Source organism: Cervus elaphus, chromosome 12, assembly GCF_910594005.1.
Source record: "Cervus elaphus chromosome 12, mCerEla1.1, whole genome shotgun sequence".
Taxonomy (NCBI): Eukaryota; Metazoa; Chordata; class Mammalia; order Artiodactyla; family Cervidae; genus Cervus; species Cervus elaphus.
The window spans coordinates 49734815-49754316 of record NC_057826.1 but is presented as its reverse complement, the minus strand read 5'-3'; the positions used below and the strand labels follow the sequence as shown (position 1 = coordinate 49754316).

Below are 19502 nucleotides of genomic sequence, written 5' to 3'. Positions count from 1 at the left end.
AATGAGAACACATATAAAACACTTAAAACATTACTGTGCATGCGTGCTAACTTGCTTCAATCATGTCCAACTCTGTGACCCTATGGACTATAGCCCACTAGGCTCCTCTGTCCATGGGATTCTCCAGGCAAAAATACTGGAGTATGTTGCCATACCCTTCTCCAGGGGATCTTCCTGACTCAGGGATCAAACCCACACCTCTTATATCTCCAGTACTAGCCGGCGGGTTCTTTACCACTAGCGCCACCTGGGAAGCCCAGAACATTACCAGCACAGAGTAAATACCCAACAAATACTAGGTACTTTTTAAAATTTTATTTATTTATTTGGACTACACTGGGTCTAAATTCATTGTTACACATGGGCTTTCTCTAGTAGCGGCAAGTAGGTGCTTCTCTTTGTTGCAGTGTACAGGCTTCTCATGGCAGTGGCTTCTCTTGTTGCGGAGCATGGGCTCTGGGCCCTGGGCTTCAGTAGCTGCGGCTTGCAGGCAGTAGTTGTGGCTCACAGGCTTAGCTGCTCCATGGCATGTGGGATCTTACTGGACCAGGGATTGAACCAGTGTCCCCTGCACTGGCAGGCAGAATCCCAACCATGCGACTACCAGGAAGTCTCCAATACTAGGTATTTTTACTATCATGATATCCTCCACTGTTGGGGCGTGAAGAACTTGAGGCAAACTCCTTGGAGGGCATCCTGGCAACAACTGCTACCAATTTTAAAATGCATATACCCTGTGATATACTTTTCAAATTATTCCTTAAGATATGCTTACTTAGACATATAAAAAATGCATGCAGAACGCTGAATACTGATGAATGTAGCAAATATCAACAAAAATAAGTTGATTAAATAAATTGTGGGACATGTATACAAAGGGAATACCATGCAGCTTTTTTTTTTTAATGAGGTAACTATACATACTGATATTTTTAAAACCCACATTACTTATCTACATTTATATATACTTCCACATTTTCTGAAAGAAGTAAGAAACTGCTAACTGATTACTTTTGGGTAGCAAAACTGGAACCTAAGAAGAGGTAAACTTACTTTTTACTTTATAGTTTCTTGGTATTTTTAAAATTTCACACCAAATGAATATTATTATTAAAAACTAATTTAAAACAAAATTATGGTCTAGAAACGAGAAAACATCAAGAGTATTTGGCTTCAACTTTTGGATCTGTTTTCAGAGACAAACCATTAAGGGTAATATTTGAAAATAATGTAATTCTTACAAGAAAGTTTAAAAACCCACATGCTACAACAGTACTAAACAAGATTTTAAAATGAATTAAGAGTTTGAATTTATCTTGAATATTTGAGGATATACAAACTCCTTTCTTCCTAGATAAAGACACTGATCCAGACCTATATTTACTCTACTCTTATGCTTCCTTACAAATACCAGTTCCTTGGAACTTCTGCTTTACATAACCAACCATGCTGTCCAACTGATTTCAAGCAGACACTAGATTATGTTTCTCCTACTCCCCAAACCAGTCTTCACTTTCCAATTACCTGAGAAAAATGTAAAATGTGACACTTAAGCAAGACAATTCCTATTATCATTTCCCTCTTTCTTAAGAAACTTCAGGGAATGGCTGCTGTAACCTTCTTTCAAGTGATCTCAATGAACTTTTTTAAAAACAAGTATTTGGGTAGGTTTAAAAAAAAAATGAACTAACCATAGCTAAGACTAAAATTAAGAACAAGGTTGCTGATTTCAGTGTTCTGGCAAGGATGGAAAAATAAACATGGAAGAGGAGAGGGAGTCTTAAAAAAGGAAGGGACCCATATAGAAGGAGAGAAGAGGGAGAAATGGTCATCTGCAGAGAAGGCTAGTAGGCTTTGCCCTCAACAGGAAGACACCAGGCAAAAACCGGGAAAGTTCTGCCAGTAATTGGAAACCATGATCTCTGCCCCATAAAAATCAAGCTCTCTCAAATCCCATTTTCCTTATAATTTCACAAGAAAGTAATCTTTTACCTCAGTTCAGACTTGACTCCTCAATGCTCACTTCATCAAACTACCTTAAGTTACTATGAAGTGCAAAAATGGTTTATGTGTAACATACACTTCAGAGACTATACATAAACTTATTCCAATTAAATGTAACATTTACTGTGGTGAGGGGTGCACTCCAGCTAATGATTAATCTATTTTTAACTGACTAATCACAGGCTTGACTGAGTGCTGTCAGGACTAAAAGTTTGTGTTTCAGTATCACAATAAAAGCTACCTCTCAAATGCTTGAAATTATTTTTTGGTTATAAAGAACATGACAAAGGAATAGTAAACAGAAAGAACAGAGTACTTAAGGAAATATAAGTCTTTTTTAGTGACCAGAATTGTCCCTACTGCAGTTGAATGTAAAAGAAATCTGTCACATAGCTACCTAAAAAGGTACTCATAAAAGGTAAACATATTAAAGCAGCACTACAGGGAAAAAAAGAAACTATACCGTAAGTCAACAATTCATAAAATATAATCTGATATGTATAAAAAGAAAATTTTTTCAGAACAACCCTCAATAAAATCTCTTGCTTCATTTTCGTCAGAAAAATAGAAAAATTTACAATTTTCTATTTAAAATTTTAGAAAATTTAAACATTTGTATCTCAGAAGAGGGGTCATGGCTAAATAAATCTGGTTATTTATAGAGCTTAAACATAAAAGTTAAACATAAAAGTTAATAGAGCCTCATATTCCTTTTAAACATAACGAAATCACCAAATGTAGAAGAAAATAAGGACAAACACAATGCAATAGCTTCCATGCTATGCTAAATTTAAGGAACAAAATTTTTACCTGAGGGAACAGTTGGATTGTTTTGGTGGTTTTCACTGGTAGAAACAAACAAATCTTCTTCTCCTTCAGTTGATGAGCTGGAAGAGGATTCACTGCTGAGGTCATTCTCACTGGAACTACTAGAACTGGGGAGCAACGCATATTTTCTTCGGGCTAACACTTCTCGTTTTTTCCTCTGCATTAATATCCTCTCTTTTTGTTTCTGTGTCCTCTGGGAGGAATTATTTTTCACAAATCTCTTTCTGCATGGAAGTCTCCTTAATGAACTGCTATGAAAACAGGGTCTTTTCATTAACAATCCTGAAACGGATTCTGTCTCAGTCCGAGGCCACTTATGGGACCGTGAACTATGAGTTCTACTTTTAGCACTCAAAATTGCCTGGGAATGTCTTACAGAGACTTCTTTATCCTCATCCGAAGTCACAGTATCAGAATCTCCAAAATGTAGACTAGATGAAGGAGAAGAAAGACAATCACTAAAAGAGGAATCGTTATCTTCATCACTTGGTGTTTCTAGGTGTTGTCTCAATCCTAATATTCCCTGGTTCTCTTTAGCACAATTTTGCATGTATGAAGGGCCAGCCTGCTGGCTTTTGCGTTTCTTCCTCACAACACTTTTTTCTTGCTCTTGTTGGTTACCATTCATGTCCTTCTCTTGTTTTTGAGAATCATCACACAAATGAGAGAATTCATTCCCCACTTTACTATTAATCATCTCAACTCCAGCAGGAAAACTTTTGGCTGCCCCGATGGGCTCTGGATGCAAGAGGATCCCTTTCAGACTCTCCTGTGTCTTTGGTGCATCAGAAGGAATCTCACTCTTCATATCCACTTTTAAGGTATACAGCTTGTTATATTCAGGAGTCCATTGAGACATGGGAAACTTTAAGGAAGGCCTAGAAGACACAACACGATATTTAAAAGATTGTCAATGCGTTTTATTATAATATTTACAGAGCTCTCATATCCACTGAGAATATTCCTGTGCGTGCGTGCTAAGTTGCTTCAATCATGTCCGCCTCTCCAGCTCTTTGTGATTCCATGGACCATAGCCCATCAGGCTCCTCTGTCCATGGGACTCTCCAGGCAAAGACACTGGAGTAGGTTGCCATGCCCTCCTCCACGGGATCTTTCCAACCTAGGGATCGAACCCACATCTCTTAAGTCTCCTGCATTGGCAGGCAGGTTCTCTATCACAAGCGTCAACTGGGAAGCACGAATATTCCTGTTATAGGGCAGAAATGCCTTTTTCTCATCAGGATATAAAATGGCTATAACAAGTCATTTTTCTGATACCTCTTACAGATCCAATTTTTAGAAACAGAGTAAAGATCATAGAACCTAGAACTTAAGTCTACTTCAAAACTTATCTTAATCAAAAAGCTGATCTTATTGTATCTTCCTAACATCAGCAGCATAATATATTTGGTCAAAACCAATTTCTCCAAAACCTATTATAGTAAAAACAGATAAAAGGATCAGAATTCAAAAGACTTTGATTAGTCAATAATGTTTTTCTTTTATCACATTTTAAAGTGATAATTATATCAAATATTTTCTGTACATCTTGATGGTTACTGTGATAGATGATTACTATAAATAATGAATATAAATATAGCTTCTCTTTTGTGGTTCTTTCCTTCACACTAGTCTCTTAACAAGACTCAACTCACCAATAGACAGTAGACACAACTACTACATTTCATGAAGTTTTAGATACATATAGAAACAAAAAAGTCAAGACTGAATTGCTTCAGATCACTCAGTTAAAGCAACACAGCAGAACATAAAAATCAAACTCTCACCAGCCAATCTAAAAACCTAAATCATTGTATCTCTAAAATTATGAGCTGCACATCTGGGAAGCCCTAACAAGAGAACCTGAAATTAAAACATCTACATCAAAGCAGTGTATATACAAGAATGGTGATAATGTAAGGTATTAAATATCATGACTCAAAATGGAATACATTCTTGGGATGGGAGGTGGGAAGGAGGTTCAAGACGGAGGGGACATATGCATACCTATGGTCGATTCATGTTGATTATGGCAGAAACCAACACAATATTGTCAAATAATTATCCTTCAATTGAAAATAAATACATTTTTAAATGGAAATATACTCATTTAAAAGGTAGTTAATAAGACAAATGAAGACCTTTACTAGTGCTAAAAATGATTTAAACAATGTTAACAATTTTAACTTAAGATTTTATTGAGGTATAACAAAAACACATATATTCTAAGTTTACAGCCAATGAATTCTCACACTTATGTAACTAGCTCCAAGATCAAGAAACGTAAGATAACTAGCATTCCAGAAATCCCCTTCCAGTCACTCCACCCACCAAGAGTTTTAACTATTATCCTAACTTCTAACACCATAGCTGATTTTTGTACTTAACACCCACTTTGTAAACTACTTCCAAAAAAAGGAGGAAAACAAGATAGATATTTAGTAGCAAGATTTTTCTTCTCCACAATTGACAATTACAGGAATAAACAACGTCACAGGTATATGTTTTCGTTTGTAACTATTATCAAATAGATAAAGAGATGACAGTGATTAAAAATTGAAACAACCTATTTCTATACGAAGCTATCAAAATCTCTATCTTCTTCAAGGACAGGTAGTGTTGTATCCAAGATCAATCATCAAGCCCTGTCTGGAATTCAGCAGGATCAGCAGTAAAGGAGGAACAAAAGATGGGTTTACATATGTATAGAGCAATGAGCAAACTGTAAGAGGCAGCCAGTCATACAAGGATCACCAAAATTAAATGCAAGAAAAACAAGTCACAGTAAGGCACAGGTATATGTGATTCAAGATTCAAGTAGGTCTCATTAGGAGAGCTACAATAAAAACTACAGATAATAACAAATGCTGACAAGGGAGTAAAGAAACTGGAAGCCTCACACATTGCTGGTGGGAATGTAAAATGGTACATATACTTTGGAAAAGTAGTTTGGCAGTTCCTCAAAAGATTAAACACAGAGTTATCATATGATCCAACACTTCCACTCCAAGGCATAACCCAAGAGAAATGAAAATATATATCCACACGAAACTTTATACACAAATATTAATAGTACCATTATAGCCACTCACAAGAGCCAAAACATGTTAACAATACAAATGTCCATCTACTGATGAATAAGTAAGTCCACAAAATTGATTAACACTCAATCATCAAAAGAAATGAAGTACTGATTCACTTTACAACATTATACAGACCTCAAAAACACCATGCTAAAAAAAAAAGTCATAGAAGACCACTTATTTAAAGACTCCTTTGATGACTGTACAACTCAGTTCATATTCTAAAAACCACTGAGTCCAGTACACTTAGAGTGAGGAGATGTGTATGGTATGTGAATTATATCTCAATAAAGCTGTTGCCAAAAAATAAAGCCATAATCAAGATTTCTGGGCCTCAGATCATTACGATCACCCTCTGGGTCTTGGCAAAGCAGATCCTGAGAGGCAATAAAAATCTGCCAAAAGAACAAGATAAATTTTGAGAACTGGAATCCATAAGAGAATTTACAAAGAAATGATTCACTGCATAATTTACTAAATTCAATTTCTTTTCCATTAGTTTATGCCCCAAGGCCAAAATAATGAACTCTTTATGTTAACTCTGCTCTGATTTTTGGTGAATTTTGTCTGCCGAATTCAAGGTGGAAAGGGAGTAAGAGAGAGAAGTGTGGAGTAAGGGAGAGAAGTAAGTATGGTGCCGCATGTATGTGCATTTGTATGCCAGTAACTGTTCTCTCCGCTGTCACGCAGTCCTTAGATGCAATACTAACATCCTATATTACCTGAGATGTTCCCACCAAGGGAGTACAAATGTATGCTCTACTTTGAACTAAGAAGAAGAGGAGCAAGGTCATGAAAAGAAATAAGTATCAATTCTATATTTTTTAACTAAAAAAGCAACAAAATTGACACAAAGGATCAATACAGAATGCTCTGAACTACTTGCTATTTAATAAGATTACCGTCTAGTATTTTATTTCTGTAAAAATAATTGGTTGATCTAATTTATAAAGGTAATTTTGTACTAGATATATCTAGTTCCTTGGCTGTATTATGAATGGTTTGATATTATACAGTGTTTCAATACTGAAACCATAATACTAGTTCTTCTTTGTACTGGTTTGATTCAATCATTTTACTGCTATTCATAACAGCAGCATACCAATTACTCCTGATATTAGTTTAGGATACAGAATGAGTAGTAAATCCTGCGTGAAAGAAGATAACAGCTAAAAAGGCTAACTTTCAAAACTAAAAATTAGGGTTAGGATTTGGCAATTTACATTATAAATTAAGCTTATGTGATGTTATAAGTTTAATAATGGGGGTAAAAACCCACTAAGTTTATCAATACAACTTTCAGGAGCTGTTACTTCAATACAGTGATGCAGTTTAGAAAGAGTCATCATTATTGGTATGAACCTTCACTACCAATGATAAATATATTTTTATGATTAACACAATATTTTAAATTTTTAAATAAAAATAATTTTACAGAACTCTAAAGGAACAAGATTTTAAAAGGAATACATAAGATAATTTTAAACTTTCTATTAAAGTTTTAGAAGTTTTCAGAAAATGAACTAGAAATAAGTTTGCTCTTTATTTTCTTTCATATGTTAAAGTGAAAGTCGCTCAGTTGTGTCCAACTCTTTTCGACCCCATGGACTTCACAGTCTACGGAATTCTCCAGGCCAGAATACTGGAGTGGGTAGCCTTTCCCTTCTCCAGGTGATCGTCCCAACCCAGGTCTCCTGAAGTGCAGGCAGATTCTTTACCAGCTGAGCCACAAGGGAAACCCAAGAATACTGGAGTGGGTAGCCTATCCCTTCTCCAGTGGATATGCCCAACCCAGAAATTGAACTGGGGCTTCCTGCACTGCAGGATTCTTTACCCACTGAGCTATCAGGGAAGCCCAGAAGTCCCTTTCATATAATTAAATGGAAAAAAAAGGAAAGAAGACATAGGATAATGAAGATATAGGACAATGGAGCTTAGAACTGTCAGACTCTGAAAGTTGCCTTAGGAGAGGTCTGCTCAGGATCATTATCTCCCCTGAAAGGGTAAAGAGGAACCAAGAAGCACAGAGAGCACCAAGTTTACATTTAGAGTTCACATGGTCTGACTATCTCATCTCAGGTTTACTCTCTGAATGCAGAAGTCTTATGCCCCACCCTCCCAGTACAAACTTGACCTCAAATGACTTAGGGTAGAGAACTAGCTGACTAACCAAACCACCAAGAGGAAGATTTCAACACAACGATATTTTATATCTCCAAAACATTCTAGGAAGCTAGAGGAAATAAAGGCATTACAATAAAAACCAAAAAAGCTATAGTGAATTTAAGAACTTTGAGAAAATATTAAGGGAAAATATATACTCAAAGGATACTGAGATCAAATTGAGGAACCAGAGATCAAATTGTCAACATCCACTGGATCACAGAAAAAGCAAGAGAATTCCAAAAAAACATCTACTTCTGCTTCATTGACTATGCTAAAGCCTTTGACTGTGTGGATCACAACAAACTGGAATATTCTTAAAGAGATGGGAATACCAGACCACCTTACTTGCCTCCTGAGAAACCTGTATGCAGGTCAAGAAGCAACAGTTAGAACCAGACATGGAACAACAGAGTATGCCAAGGCTGTATGTCAAGGCTGTATATTGTCACCCCATTTATTTATCTTATTAGAAGAGTGAAAAGAAAGAAAGTGAAAGTGAAGTCGCTCAGTTATGTCCAGCTCTTTGGGACCCCATGGACTGTAGCCTACCAGGCTCCTCCATCCATGGGATTTTCCAGGCAAAAGCACTGGAGTGGGTTGCCACTTCCTTCTCCAGGGGATCTTCCCGACCCAGGGATCGAATCCGGGTCCCCCACAGTGCAGGCAGATGCCTTACCCTCTAAGCCACCAGGGAAATCAAGAGTACATCATGTGAAATGCCGGGCTGGATGAAGCTCATGCTGGAAGCAAGACTGCTGGAAGAAACATCAATAACCTCAGATATGCAGATGACACCACTCAAATGGCAGAAAACAAAGAGGAACTAAAGAGCCTCTTGATGAAGGTGAAATGAGGAGAATCAAAAAGCTGGCTTAAAACTCAACATTCAAAAAAAGAAGATCATGGCATCTGGTCCCATCACTTCATGGCAAATAGATGGGGAAACAATAGAAACAGTTAGACTTTATTTTCTTGGGCTCCAAAATCACTGCAGACGGTGACTGCAGCCATGAAATTAAAAGACGCTTGCTCCTTGGAAGAAAAGCTATGACAAACCTAGACAGTATTTTAAAAAGCGGAGACACCACTTTGCCGACAAAGGTTCATATAGTGAAAACTATGGTTTTTAGTCATGTACGGATGTGAGAGTTGGACCATAAAGAAGGCTGAAAGTGAAAGTCGCTCAGCCATGTCCGACTCTATGTGACCCTCTGTATAGTCCATGGAATTCTCCAGGTCAGAATACTGGAGTGGGTAGATGTTTCTTTCTCCAGGGGATCTTCCCAACCCAGGGATTGAACCCAGGTCTCCAGCATTGCAAGCAGATTCTTTACCAGCTGAGTCACCAGGGAAGCCCAAAGGAAGAAGGCTGAGTGACAAAGAACTGATGTTTTCAAACTGTGGTGTTGGAGAAGACTCTTGAGAGTTCCTTGGACAGCAAGGAGATCAAACCAGTCAATACTAGAGGAAATCAACCATGAATATTCACTGGAAGGGCTGATGCTAAAGCTGAAGCTCCAATACTTTGGCTACTTGATGCAAAGAGCCAACTCATTAAAAAAGACCCTCATGCTGGAGGCAGGAAGAGGAGATGACAGAGGATGAGATGGTTGGATGGCATCATCGACTCAATGGATATGAGTCTGAGCAAACTGCAGGAGATAGTGAAGCACAGGGAAGCATGGCGTGCTGCAATCCATGGTGTTACAAAGAGTAGGACGCAACTGAGCAACGGAACAACAAAAGGTACTGAGTGAAAGGGAAGTTTATAATCCACATTTAAGTGGGATCACTGACAAAACGGAGTAAATAGTCAACCAAAGTTAAGTGTTTTCATTTGTGTACTAAACAGACGTGGATTCAAGTCTCTGGCCGTGACTAGCTATGTAACCTAAGGCATATTATTTAAACTAACACTGTTTCTCCTCTATAAAATTGGGACAATAGTAGTACTGACCTCGTAAAAGTACTTGGGGTTAATGAGAGTACCTACCACAGTGCCTAGCATAATGGCTGTTATTCCTTTTTCAGAGCAGCTGTTATACACATAAGGTATACAATCTTTAAGGTCTTCCCTTATAACTAAAAATAAATGAAATCCTTAGAGTCAAAGAAAGGCATAAAATCATCTGTTTCTACAGAACCTTAAAGTGACAAAGGTTTTTTGGCACAAAACCTATGAACGCTAAAAATTCTATGATGCTGTATGGCAGAAACCAGCACAATACTGTAAAGTAATTTTGCTCCAATTAAAAAATAAATTTAAGAAAAAAATATTCTAAATTCTCCTTTACTATGGAGGATTAGCTGAGGAGCAAGACGCTTCAGCTCCCTAATTTCTAATACAAGACATACTACTTTTGGAAAAAGAGAAATTAAATGTCTTTCAAATAATAGGTTTCTATTACTCAGTGAACTTAATGATTTTCTTGTTTGTCTTGTTTAAAGTACTCTAAAATCCCTAAGTATTAGTCATCAAAGAAAAATTCAGCTAGCACCTATTTAGGTCTCCTATCAGTACAAACTGGGTGGAGTTCAACATATTATAAAAAGTCTACTGCTGTAGTCATGATTGTGTTATTATCATGGCCAGTAGCAAAACGAAGGGTGTATCTATCCTGCCAAGTCTGAAGAGTATCTGGCAGTCAATTTCAACTGGTTAGGAAGGCAGTATTACAAATTATAGGGTACAATGCACAAATGTCTAACATTTGCGCATTTGTGCATTGGCTTGGACTTTGGAGTTCATATTACAACATGAAAAGTGAGATATAAAGATATTGCTAATTACCTATTATATAAAATATATTCTATCAAGAAAAAAATGAAAGAATCGACAAAAAAAGGCCTATATGCAATAAATTATAGAACTGTACAACACACTCCTCATAAGTGGAGAGATACCACATTTCTGAATCAGCAAACACTCCAAATTGGCTCTGTTATAAATTAGAAGATAAATTTTTAAAATTTTATCTAAAATTAATTCAAATTCATACTGTCTATATTCAGTTTCTCATCACTTTGCTCACTAGAAACTTCAAATAATATTTAATAAAAAATAATAGCCCAGGTTGGATGCATGAGACAAGTGCTCAGCCCTGGTGCACTGGGAAGACTCAGAGGGATTGGGTAGAGAGGGAGGTGGGAGAGGGGATCGGGATGGGGAATACATGTAAATCCATGGATGATTCATGTCAATGTATGACAAAACCCACTACAATACTGTAAAGTAGTTAGCCTCCAACTAATAAAAATAGATGAAAAAAATAACAATAATAGCAACTATATGGCTACGTGTGTAACTGAGGAGGGTAGAAGTGAAAGGGCAAATCTGAACTCAAACTTTTTTTCCTTTTGTAAAATCAGGCAGTAATTTTACAACAAAGACAAAATTAGGGTATGTTCTGTTATCACTTATATGTAGAACCTAAAAAATAAAACAGAAATAAGACTCACACATACAGAGAACAAAGTAATGATTACCTGTGGGGAGAGGGAAGGAGGAAGACCAAGATAGGCATAGGGGATTAAAAGGTACAAAGTACTCTGTATAAAATAAATAAACTACAAGGATATACTGTACAGCACCAGGAAACACAGCCATTATTTTAAAGTTATTTCATAATAACTTTAAATGCAGCATAACCTATAAAAACACTGAACCACTATGTTGTACACCTGAAACCAAAATATTATCAATAAATTACACATCAATTAAAAATTAAGGGCATAAGCATAAAATAATCTGCTATGCAGCCTTTGAAAATGAGGCAGCTTCTGTACGATAATTTTTTAAAAGCAGATTGCAAATAAGTCTGTTAAAATGTTGTCCTTTTTTGTAAAACAACTTATGTTTATACATGCATGGAGAAAATACAAAAAAATATACACTTAGTTTGGGACTGTAATTGTGGATGGAGATTTAAAGCACAGGTTAGGAGCATATGTATTTTTATGTAACAAATTCCTTCATGGTTTGAATTTTTTATAAAATGATCATTTGCCACTTCTGAAATCAAAGTAGAAGAATTTTTAAAGGAGTGAAAAAAGAACTATGTTCTATTTTTCCTCTAGACTAGGACACAACTTTGTTATTAGCAGATTTCTATATAAATCAAATATATGATAGTATGATCTTTATGAGAATCTTGACTAAGCATAAAATTTCTCCTTAGTAACCAGAAATGACCACCTGTCCTAGACGGTTTAATGACAAAATAAGGCAGAAACTGATAGATGGCAATTAACTGTTGGCAAATTTGAATGAAGTTGTCAAATTTGAGAGATGATTATCCTTTTTAGTTAATGATACTACTCTATAATCCTAGGCATGTTGTTTCTGAACTTATCTCTATGAAGAAAATTTTCATGCTTGGAAAGTAATAATCTATTATCAAACCATTTCACAAAATCTTTCACCAATTAAAGTATAATAATTATTGAGTTAAATGAAAAGTATCAGTAAAAAGTCAAAAAATGTGCAAGGAAAACAAACCTCCACAATCTTGCATTCAAGTAATCAATCTGTCAAATTCCAAAAGGCTTCAAATTTACAAACTACTCTTAGATATTACTATTATTTAAACTTTCACTTTGCAAAACTGAACTTCAAATGGCCTCCAGGTTTCCTTGGTGATTGGAACTCAGTGAATTGAGAATTCTTTATTTTTAAAGTGACAGAGGCCAATAAAAAGACTTTTATAAGTGGAAAGGTATCTACTTTAACTAGCCTAATACCTTACCAAAATTTAACAATATGCAAGAGCTAAATGTAGAATTAAACTATACTGCTAAATAAGATCTGAAATCTTCACCGGAGCAAATTTAACAATTTGAACTAATTTTTGTCAGCCATTTTAAGAGAATTGGTCTTTTACTTATGAATAAACAGTCACATATGTTGAATGATGCCAAAGAAGTAAAGAGAAATAAAAAATACAAAAATAAAAATTACTGTGACTTATGCAAGACTCTTTGAAGAGAACAACCTCAACAAAGCAGTGAGCACATCCTTGTGAGAAGCAGGAAATACTATTTAAGATAGGTAGGGTGGATCCAAATGATGGTAGGCTGAGAAAGTCAAAATGAAAATTTCTCACTGATATAGTGTATGCCCAGTTATTCAATTAATTACAGAATGACTAGAAGTCTACGTCAAAGGCAAATGCAATGACCAGTTAAACTGCATACACAAGAATCACTACCTATAATGGGCTTTATGGTTCTGTGGGCAGAGTATAAATAGATACAACAATAAAAAATGTGCAAGGAAAACAAGAAGAGACCAGGGAGAAGGCTTTGCAGTGGTGGGGGCAAAAGGTGGTTTTAGGAGTGGAGGGTCGTGTGAAGGAAGGAGAACTTATTTACCAAATCAAGGGTTGCATATCCAGCATCAACCAAACTTAAGCCAAAATACCAAAATATGACCTTGAAGCCTTTAACATTTTTTCAGAGAACTACTCAACAAGCGAGCCAGAACCACAAACTGCAAAACACTACAGAATTATGCTGTTTCGGAATGAATGTTGTTTTTTGCTGATACCACACTTGGTCCTAAACTTCATACTCCCACCCAAGCAAACACTCATGTTAAAATATGTTATATCTTTTATGATTCAGTAACTTATAATTCCTTTGCATAAAATACTTCAAGTTTTATCATGTTGTTGAAAAAACTCCCCTTTTCTCTTTCTATAAGGCAGAAATAAATACTCCATTTATTTGGAAGTCAGATTTATATAACTTTAACTCCTGAGAACAGAACCTAAACAGAAATGAGTCTATGAAGGTTAAAAATAATTATCAGGAAGGTCACATGCAATTCAATACTCAAAAACTATTATTTCATATTTAATACTAATAAGCTTTTACATTATTTTATATTTAATGCCAATAAGCTAATACTGGTAAGTATTGTTTGGATTTAACAGATGTAACACTGGTGGCAGCACCTAAATATTAAAAGACAGAAGAACTAAAGCACTTGTCCCAATAACTAAAGAGTCAGCAGTTTGTCTAGATTAAATAACATTATTTATGTGAAAAGATTCTGAGGGCAATACTGAAATAAAGCAAAGAATAAAAGCTCATGTTCTGAATCATGATTCTGAGCCCTCCAGAAGACAGACTGTTCTCAATAAAAGAAGCATACCGCATGCTTCAAACATATTTATAATAATATGGGTAATTTTTAGTTGCTTACCATGGTTAACATGGTTACATGTCAACTGTGACTAACAATATCATCTTAATTTCCATTGAAAATGTACAAGATGACAATGTCAATAGTACAAAAAAACTGCAAATAAATTCACAAAAATGGTAAAAAGCATAAAGTTTTTAAAAATACAAAATATCTTCAAAATATGAAACTATATTCCTAAAATGCAAAGTTTCTTCAACTGATAAAGAAAACACAGGTGACTTCTATCTATAATGTCTTTATTTGAGAAATTCAAAGAGCAAAATAACCAAATAGTAAAAAAAAAAAAAAAAAAAGGAAAGAGATTCAGCTTTGTTATTTAAAAACTTTAATCCCTAGTGGGTATCATTCCTCAGATCTAAGTTGCTAAGTATAAATAGGAGAACATAGGCTGAACTATAGAATTTTTAAGACAAGAAATTGGAAAGTTCAGAAAACCTGTGAGTATCACTGACATTCTTTAACTGTTACAAGGATGAACTCTGCTGTTCTGACTAAAACCTTTTCAGAGCGCTACAGTTACCATTTCAAATCAGGTTTTCCAAGATAATTCAACAATAAACTCTTTGCATGATCCAGGTCCATCCATTTTCTAAAATATTTAATAAAGTTTCAAGGAAGAAATAGATTTAAAAGCTCCAATTTCCATTACTTGGAACCCAAGTCCAGCAAAAGCAATTTGGAAAAAGGCTCCAACCTTCCTAATCTTTTACCTGCCCTGACAGTCTGCAAATGATTACCAAAAATTTCAGCATTATAGAAAAGAAAGGTAAGACTGAAATAACAGCAGTTACAGCAAAATAATACAAATATTATCGATGATGACAGCAACAAAGATGAAAATGAAGGAGAGGAATAGGCTCTAAGAAGACCGCAATTTCTGTAAGCAGAAATTCTCAAACACACTTCTTTGTCCTTCGCAGGTTTCTTGATGATACCCTTTCTTTTTGCATCCAGAGAGTTCATTTTTTCTTAAGTTCAGAATAAAACAGAAGAACCTAATGACTCTTCCCTATCTGGATGTCCTACAACAAGCATGCCTTAAAGCTTTCTAACTTTTTAAAAAACACTTAGAAGTACTTTTGAAAAGCTGCTTTTATGACTTCACAGCAGAAGACAAAGTCAACACACATAGATATTACCAAGTGCATGCTCAGCCACACAGTCACATCCAACTCTCCAACTCCTGGTGATTCCATGGACTGTAGCCTGGCAGGCTCCTCTGTCCCTGGTATTCTCCAGCCAAGAATACTGAAGTGGGTTGTCATTTCCTTCTACAGGGGATCTTCCAGACCCAAGGATCAAACCCAGGTCTCCTGAACTGCAGTCGGATTCCTTACCACTGACCCACCAGGGAAGCCAAATACTTCAATTAATAAATGTATCTCCTGGGTTAAAATGTTCAGCAACCATACATTAACAACCAACATGTACACAAAGCACACATGCCCAGATGTGTGTGTGACTGTGTTTTAATATGCTTTTGGGACATAAAGAGTAAAGGAAGGGAAACTATTATATCACATGAGAACAGCTAGGTAGTACTTCCAAGCACTAAATGTTAAACAGTGTCTTAATCATTAAATATATACTGTGTGTGACTGTGTATTTTATCATGTTTTTGTGATATAAAGAATAAAGGAAAGAAAACTTATTACAGGAGAACAGTTAGGTGGTACTTGCAAGTACTAAATGCTGCAGTGTCTTAATCATAAAATATATACTACAATTACATTAAGACAAAACACCAGAATTAAGCCATTTCTTCTGATGCAAACTTGGAAATCTTTGGTCCCAACCTTGACAATCTTGGTTTGGTGTTAGACCATAACGAATCTTCTTCAGCTAGAATGTATACCAAATCAAAAAATTCATGTGTTATGGACTGAACTGTGATCCATCTACATTCATATGTTGAAATCCTAGCCCACAGTATCTCAAAATGTGACTATATATAGGGCCCTTTTACTTCTTTAGAAGCAATTAAGGTTAAATGAGGTCATTATGAGTGGGCCCTAATCCAATTTGACTGGTGTCCTTTATAAAAAGATGAAATCTGGACACTCATAGAGACACACTTGTTCTTGAACTTCTACTCTCCAGCACCGTGACAAAATAGATTTTTGGTGTTTAAGTCACCCAGAATGTGGTATTTTGTTATGGAACCCATAGCAAACAAATACACCATGCAATAAACATCTCCTAAATATCTTAATGTGCTAGACTGTCCCAAAAGATGAATAAGACATAGACTTGTCCTTAAGAAGTTCAGTCAGTTCAGTCACTCAGTCATGTCCAACTCTTTGCGAGTCCATGAACTGCAGCACGCCAGGCCTCCCTGTCCATCACCGACACCCAGAGCTCGCTCAAACTCTTGTTCATTGAGTCAGTGATGCCATCCAACTATCTCGTCCTCTGTTGTCCCCTTCTCCTCCCGCCTTCAATCTTTCTCACCATCAGGGTCTTTTCTGATGAGTCAGCTCTTCACATCAGGTGGCCAAAGCATTGGCGTTTCAGAGTCAGCATCAGTCCTTCCAATGAATATTCAGGATTGATTTCCTTTAGGATTGGCGGGTTTGATCTCCTTGCAGTCCAAGGGACTCTCAAGAGTCTTCTCCAGCACCACAGTTCAAAAGCACCAATTCTTCAGTGCTCAGCTTTCTTTATGGTCCAACTCTCACATCCATACATGACTACTGCAAAAGCCATAGCTTTGACTGTACTGACCTTTGTCAGCAAAGTAATGTCTCTGCTTTTTAATATGCTGTCTAGGTTTGTCATAGCTTTTCTTCCAAGGGGCAAGTGTCTTTTAATATCATGGCTGCAGTCACCATTTGCAGTGATTTTGGAGCCCAAGAAAAGTGCAGCAGATAGAGAAACCTATCAGTGGGTAATTAAAATACAAAGTCACTGAAACACACTGAAGTAGAATCTAATTCAATTTCAAAGGGGAGGCTGTACCAAGGAAGGTTTTTCAGAAGAATAAAAGGGAAAAATGAAATGGGAAGGAATGAGACTTGATTACCCTATTTTTCATAGCAGAAGTTCTCTGAATTAACTACATATTTAATGATGAAGTACACCTACAAAATTTTAAAACCCAGTGATCTGAAAGACAACACATGATCTTCTGAAAGACAGCATATAATCTTCAAAGATGCCATTTCACTTCAAACAATTATGTCTAGAATTATTAATACTGTTAAGAATAAAAGAAGAAAATAACATGACTTCATTTATTTATCTCCTTACTTATGACTGTGCTGGGTCTTCTGTGCTGCACAAAGGTTTTCTCCAGTTGTGGTGAGCGGGGGCTAGTTTTCATTGCAGTGCTTGGGTTTCTCATTATGGTGACTTCACCTGTTGCAGACCATCAGCTCTAGGTACGAGGGCTTCAGTAGCTGCAGTGTTCAAGTTCAGTAGTTGTGGCACATGGGCTTTGCTGCCACGCAGCATGTGGGATCTTCCCGGATCAGAATGGAACCCATATACCCTGCACTGGCAAGTGGATTCTCAAACACTGAACCACCAGGGAAGTCCAAGATGACTTCTTGGGATACTTATCAGCATATGAAAGAAGAGACAAAGGTCCACACAATTACAAAATTTCTCCCAGAAGTTTTCTGAATTTAATCTGAGACAGGAATCTACTTCACAAGAACTAAAGCCCTATGCTCTCCTTTAACCTCTACCTGTAACACTAAGCTCCCTACCACTCTCATCAGGCAGCACAGTCTCAACTTCATTACCCTTCAGTAGACAGAGAAGAACTGTAAGCTAGAACACACTTAGAAGTTAAAACAGAATAAAGAGCAGTCCCAAAACTTGTCTGGAAATGTACAGATAATCAGCAACATAAAATGAGGAGTAAAATTAAAAATTAGCCTACACCATGAATTCTAACAGCTGTTTTTAGCAATGATTTCACATGAAAGCATAAATGGAATGTTCACCATAGTCTCAAGTGACACAAAGTTGAAAAAGAATTACGTATAAACTGAATAACAAAAATCAAGACCTGAAAATAAAAGTTTAGAATGAGATGAGCAAAATTTTTTAAAAGCATAAACTTTAATATAAAGTACAACTAAGTTTACCTTATATATAGATTAAAAACATAGGGGAGGAATGTTTACATTTTTCACCAAATAATTTTCCTAAAGTCAGTAACTGCGTAATTCAGAGACAGTCACTTACAAATGCTCCAAGTTGTAATTCTGGTCTAGTTCTACGAAAAGTATATAAGATATAACCATCCTTTTTGGGGGCCTTAAATATCAAAGTTTTCTGCTCTGAATTGATCAAATTTAAAATTTTTAATTTATGATTTTCATAACTCATCACTATGTGGTCATTTTAATGAAAGTAGAATAAGAAAAAGTGAGTTCTACCAGCATCTTCCTCATCGATACTCACCTTCACAAGGATAATTCTCTAGACATCACTCTCAAATTTCAACAAAGAAATTCTCCCCAAACTAATAACATGCAAAAGTAAAATGTATGTCAATATAATAGCGCAAAGCACAGGACGGAAGCAAATAGAATAAACCACTGTAAGTTTCTTGTATTATATATGAAATAAACTATTATTCCTTGAAAGCAGACTCTGAAAAAACTCAAGTCAAAAGCAGGCAAGAAATGGGGAGAAAAAAGGAACAGAAGAGGTGGAACAAATAGAAAACAAACAGCAAGATGACATTAACGCCAACTGTATCAAAACAGGGTACTATTAGCATATGGATAGACTGGAAAGTCCAGAAATAGCCTCACACATATCATCAAATGATTTTCAACAACAGGTCCAAGAAAATGGGGAAGGAGACAGTCTTTTCAACAAACGGTGGTGGAACAACCAGTGAATTATGTGGGAGAAATTTCAACTCCTACCTCACATGAGACAAAAAATAAGTCAAACAGATCACAGACTTAAACCTAAAAGCATGTACATGATCACACCACAGGCAAAGATTTCATAGATCACAAAAAAGACTAAACACTTTAACTGATAAACTGGACTTTATCAAAATAAAAACCTTCTACTCTACTCCATTAATACCATTAAGAAAAGAAAAAGTCAAGATAGCATGCTTAAGACAGAGAAAATTACATGTACATACATGCAATTCAAAAAACTAAAATCATGGCATCCAGTCCCATCACTTCACGGCAAATAGATGGGGAAACAATGGAAACAGTGACAGACTTTATTTTCTT

At 36.0% G+C, this 19502-nt stretch overlaps 1 protein-coding gene across 10 annotated transcripts in view; it reads right to left on the bottom strand.

The window, feature by feature from the left end:
- Nucleotides 1-19502, bottom strand: part of RNF111 (ring finger protein 111) — an 82945-nt gene that overhangs the window by 48446 nt on the left and 14997 nt on the right. For all 10 annotated transcript variants that reach the window (XM_043919497.1, XM_043919502.1, XM_043919506.1 and 7 more), the window contains exon 2: nucleotides 2815-3710. In XM_043919497.1, the coding sequence (XP_043775432.1) occupies nucleotides 2815-3691 (877 nt within the window). In that variant the 5' untranslated portion in view covers nucleotides 3692-3710. The remainder of the gene's footprint in view (nucleotides 1-2814; nucleotides 3711-19502) is intronic.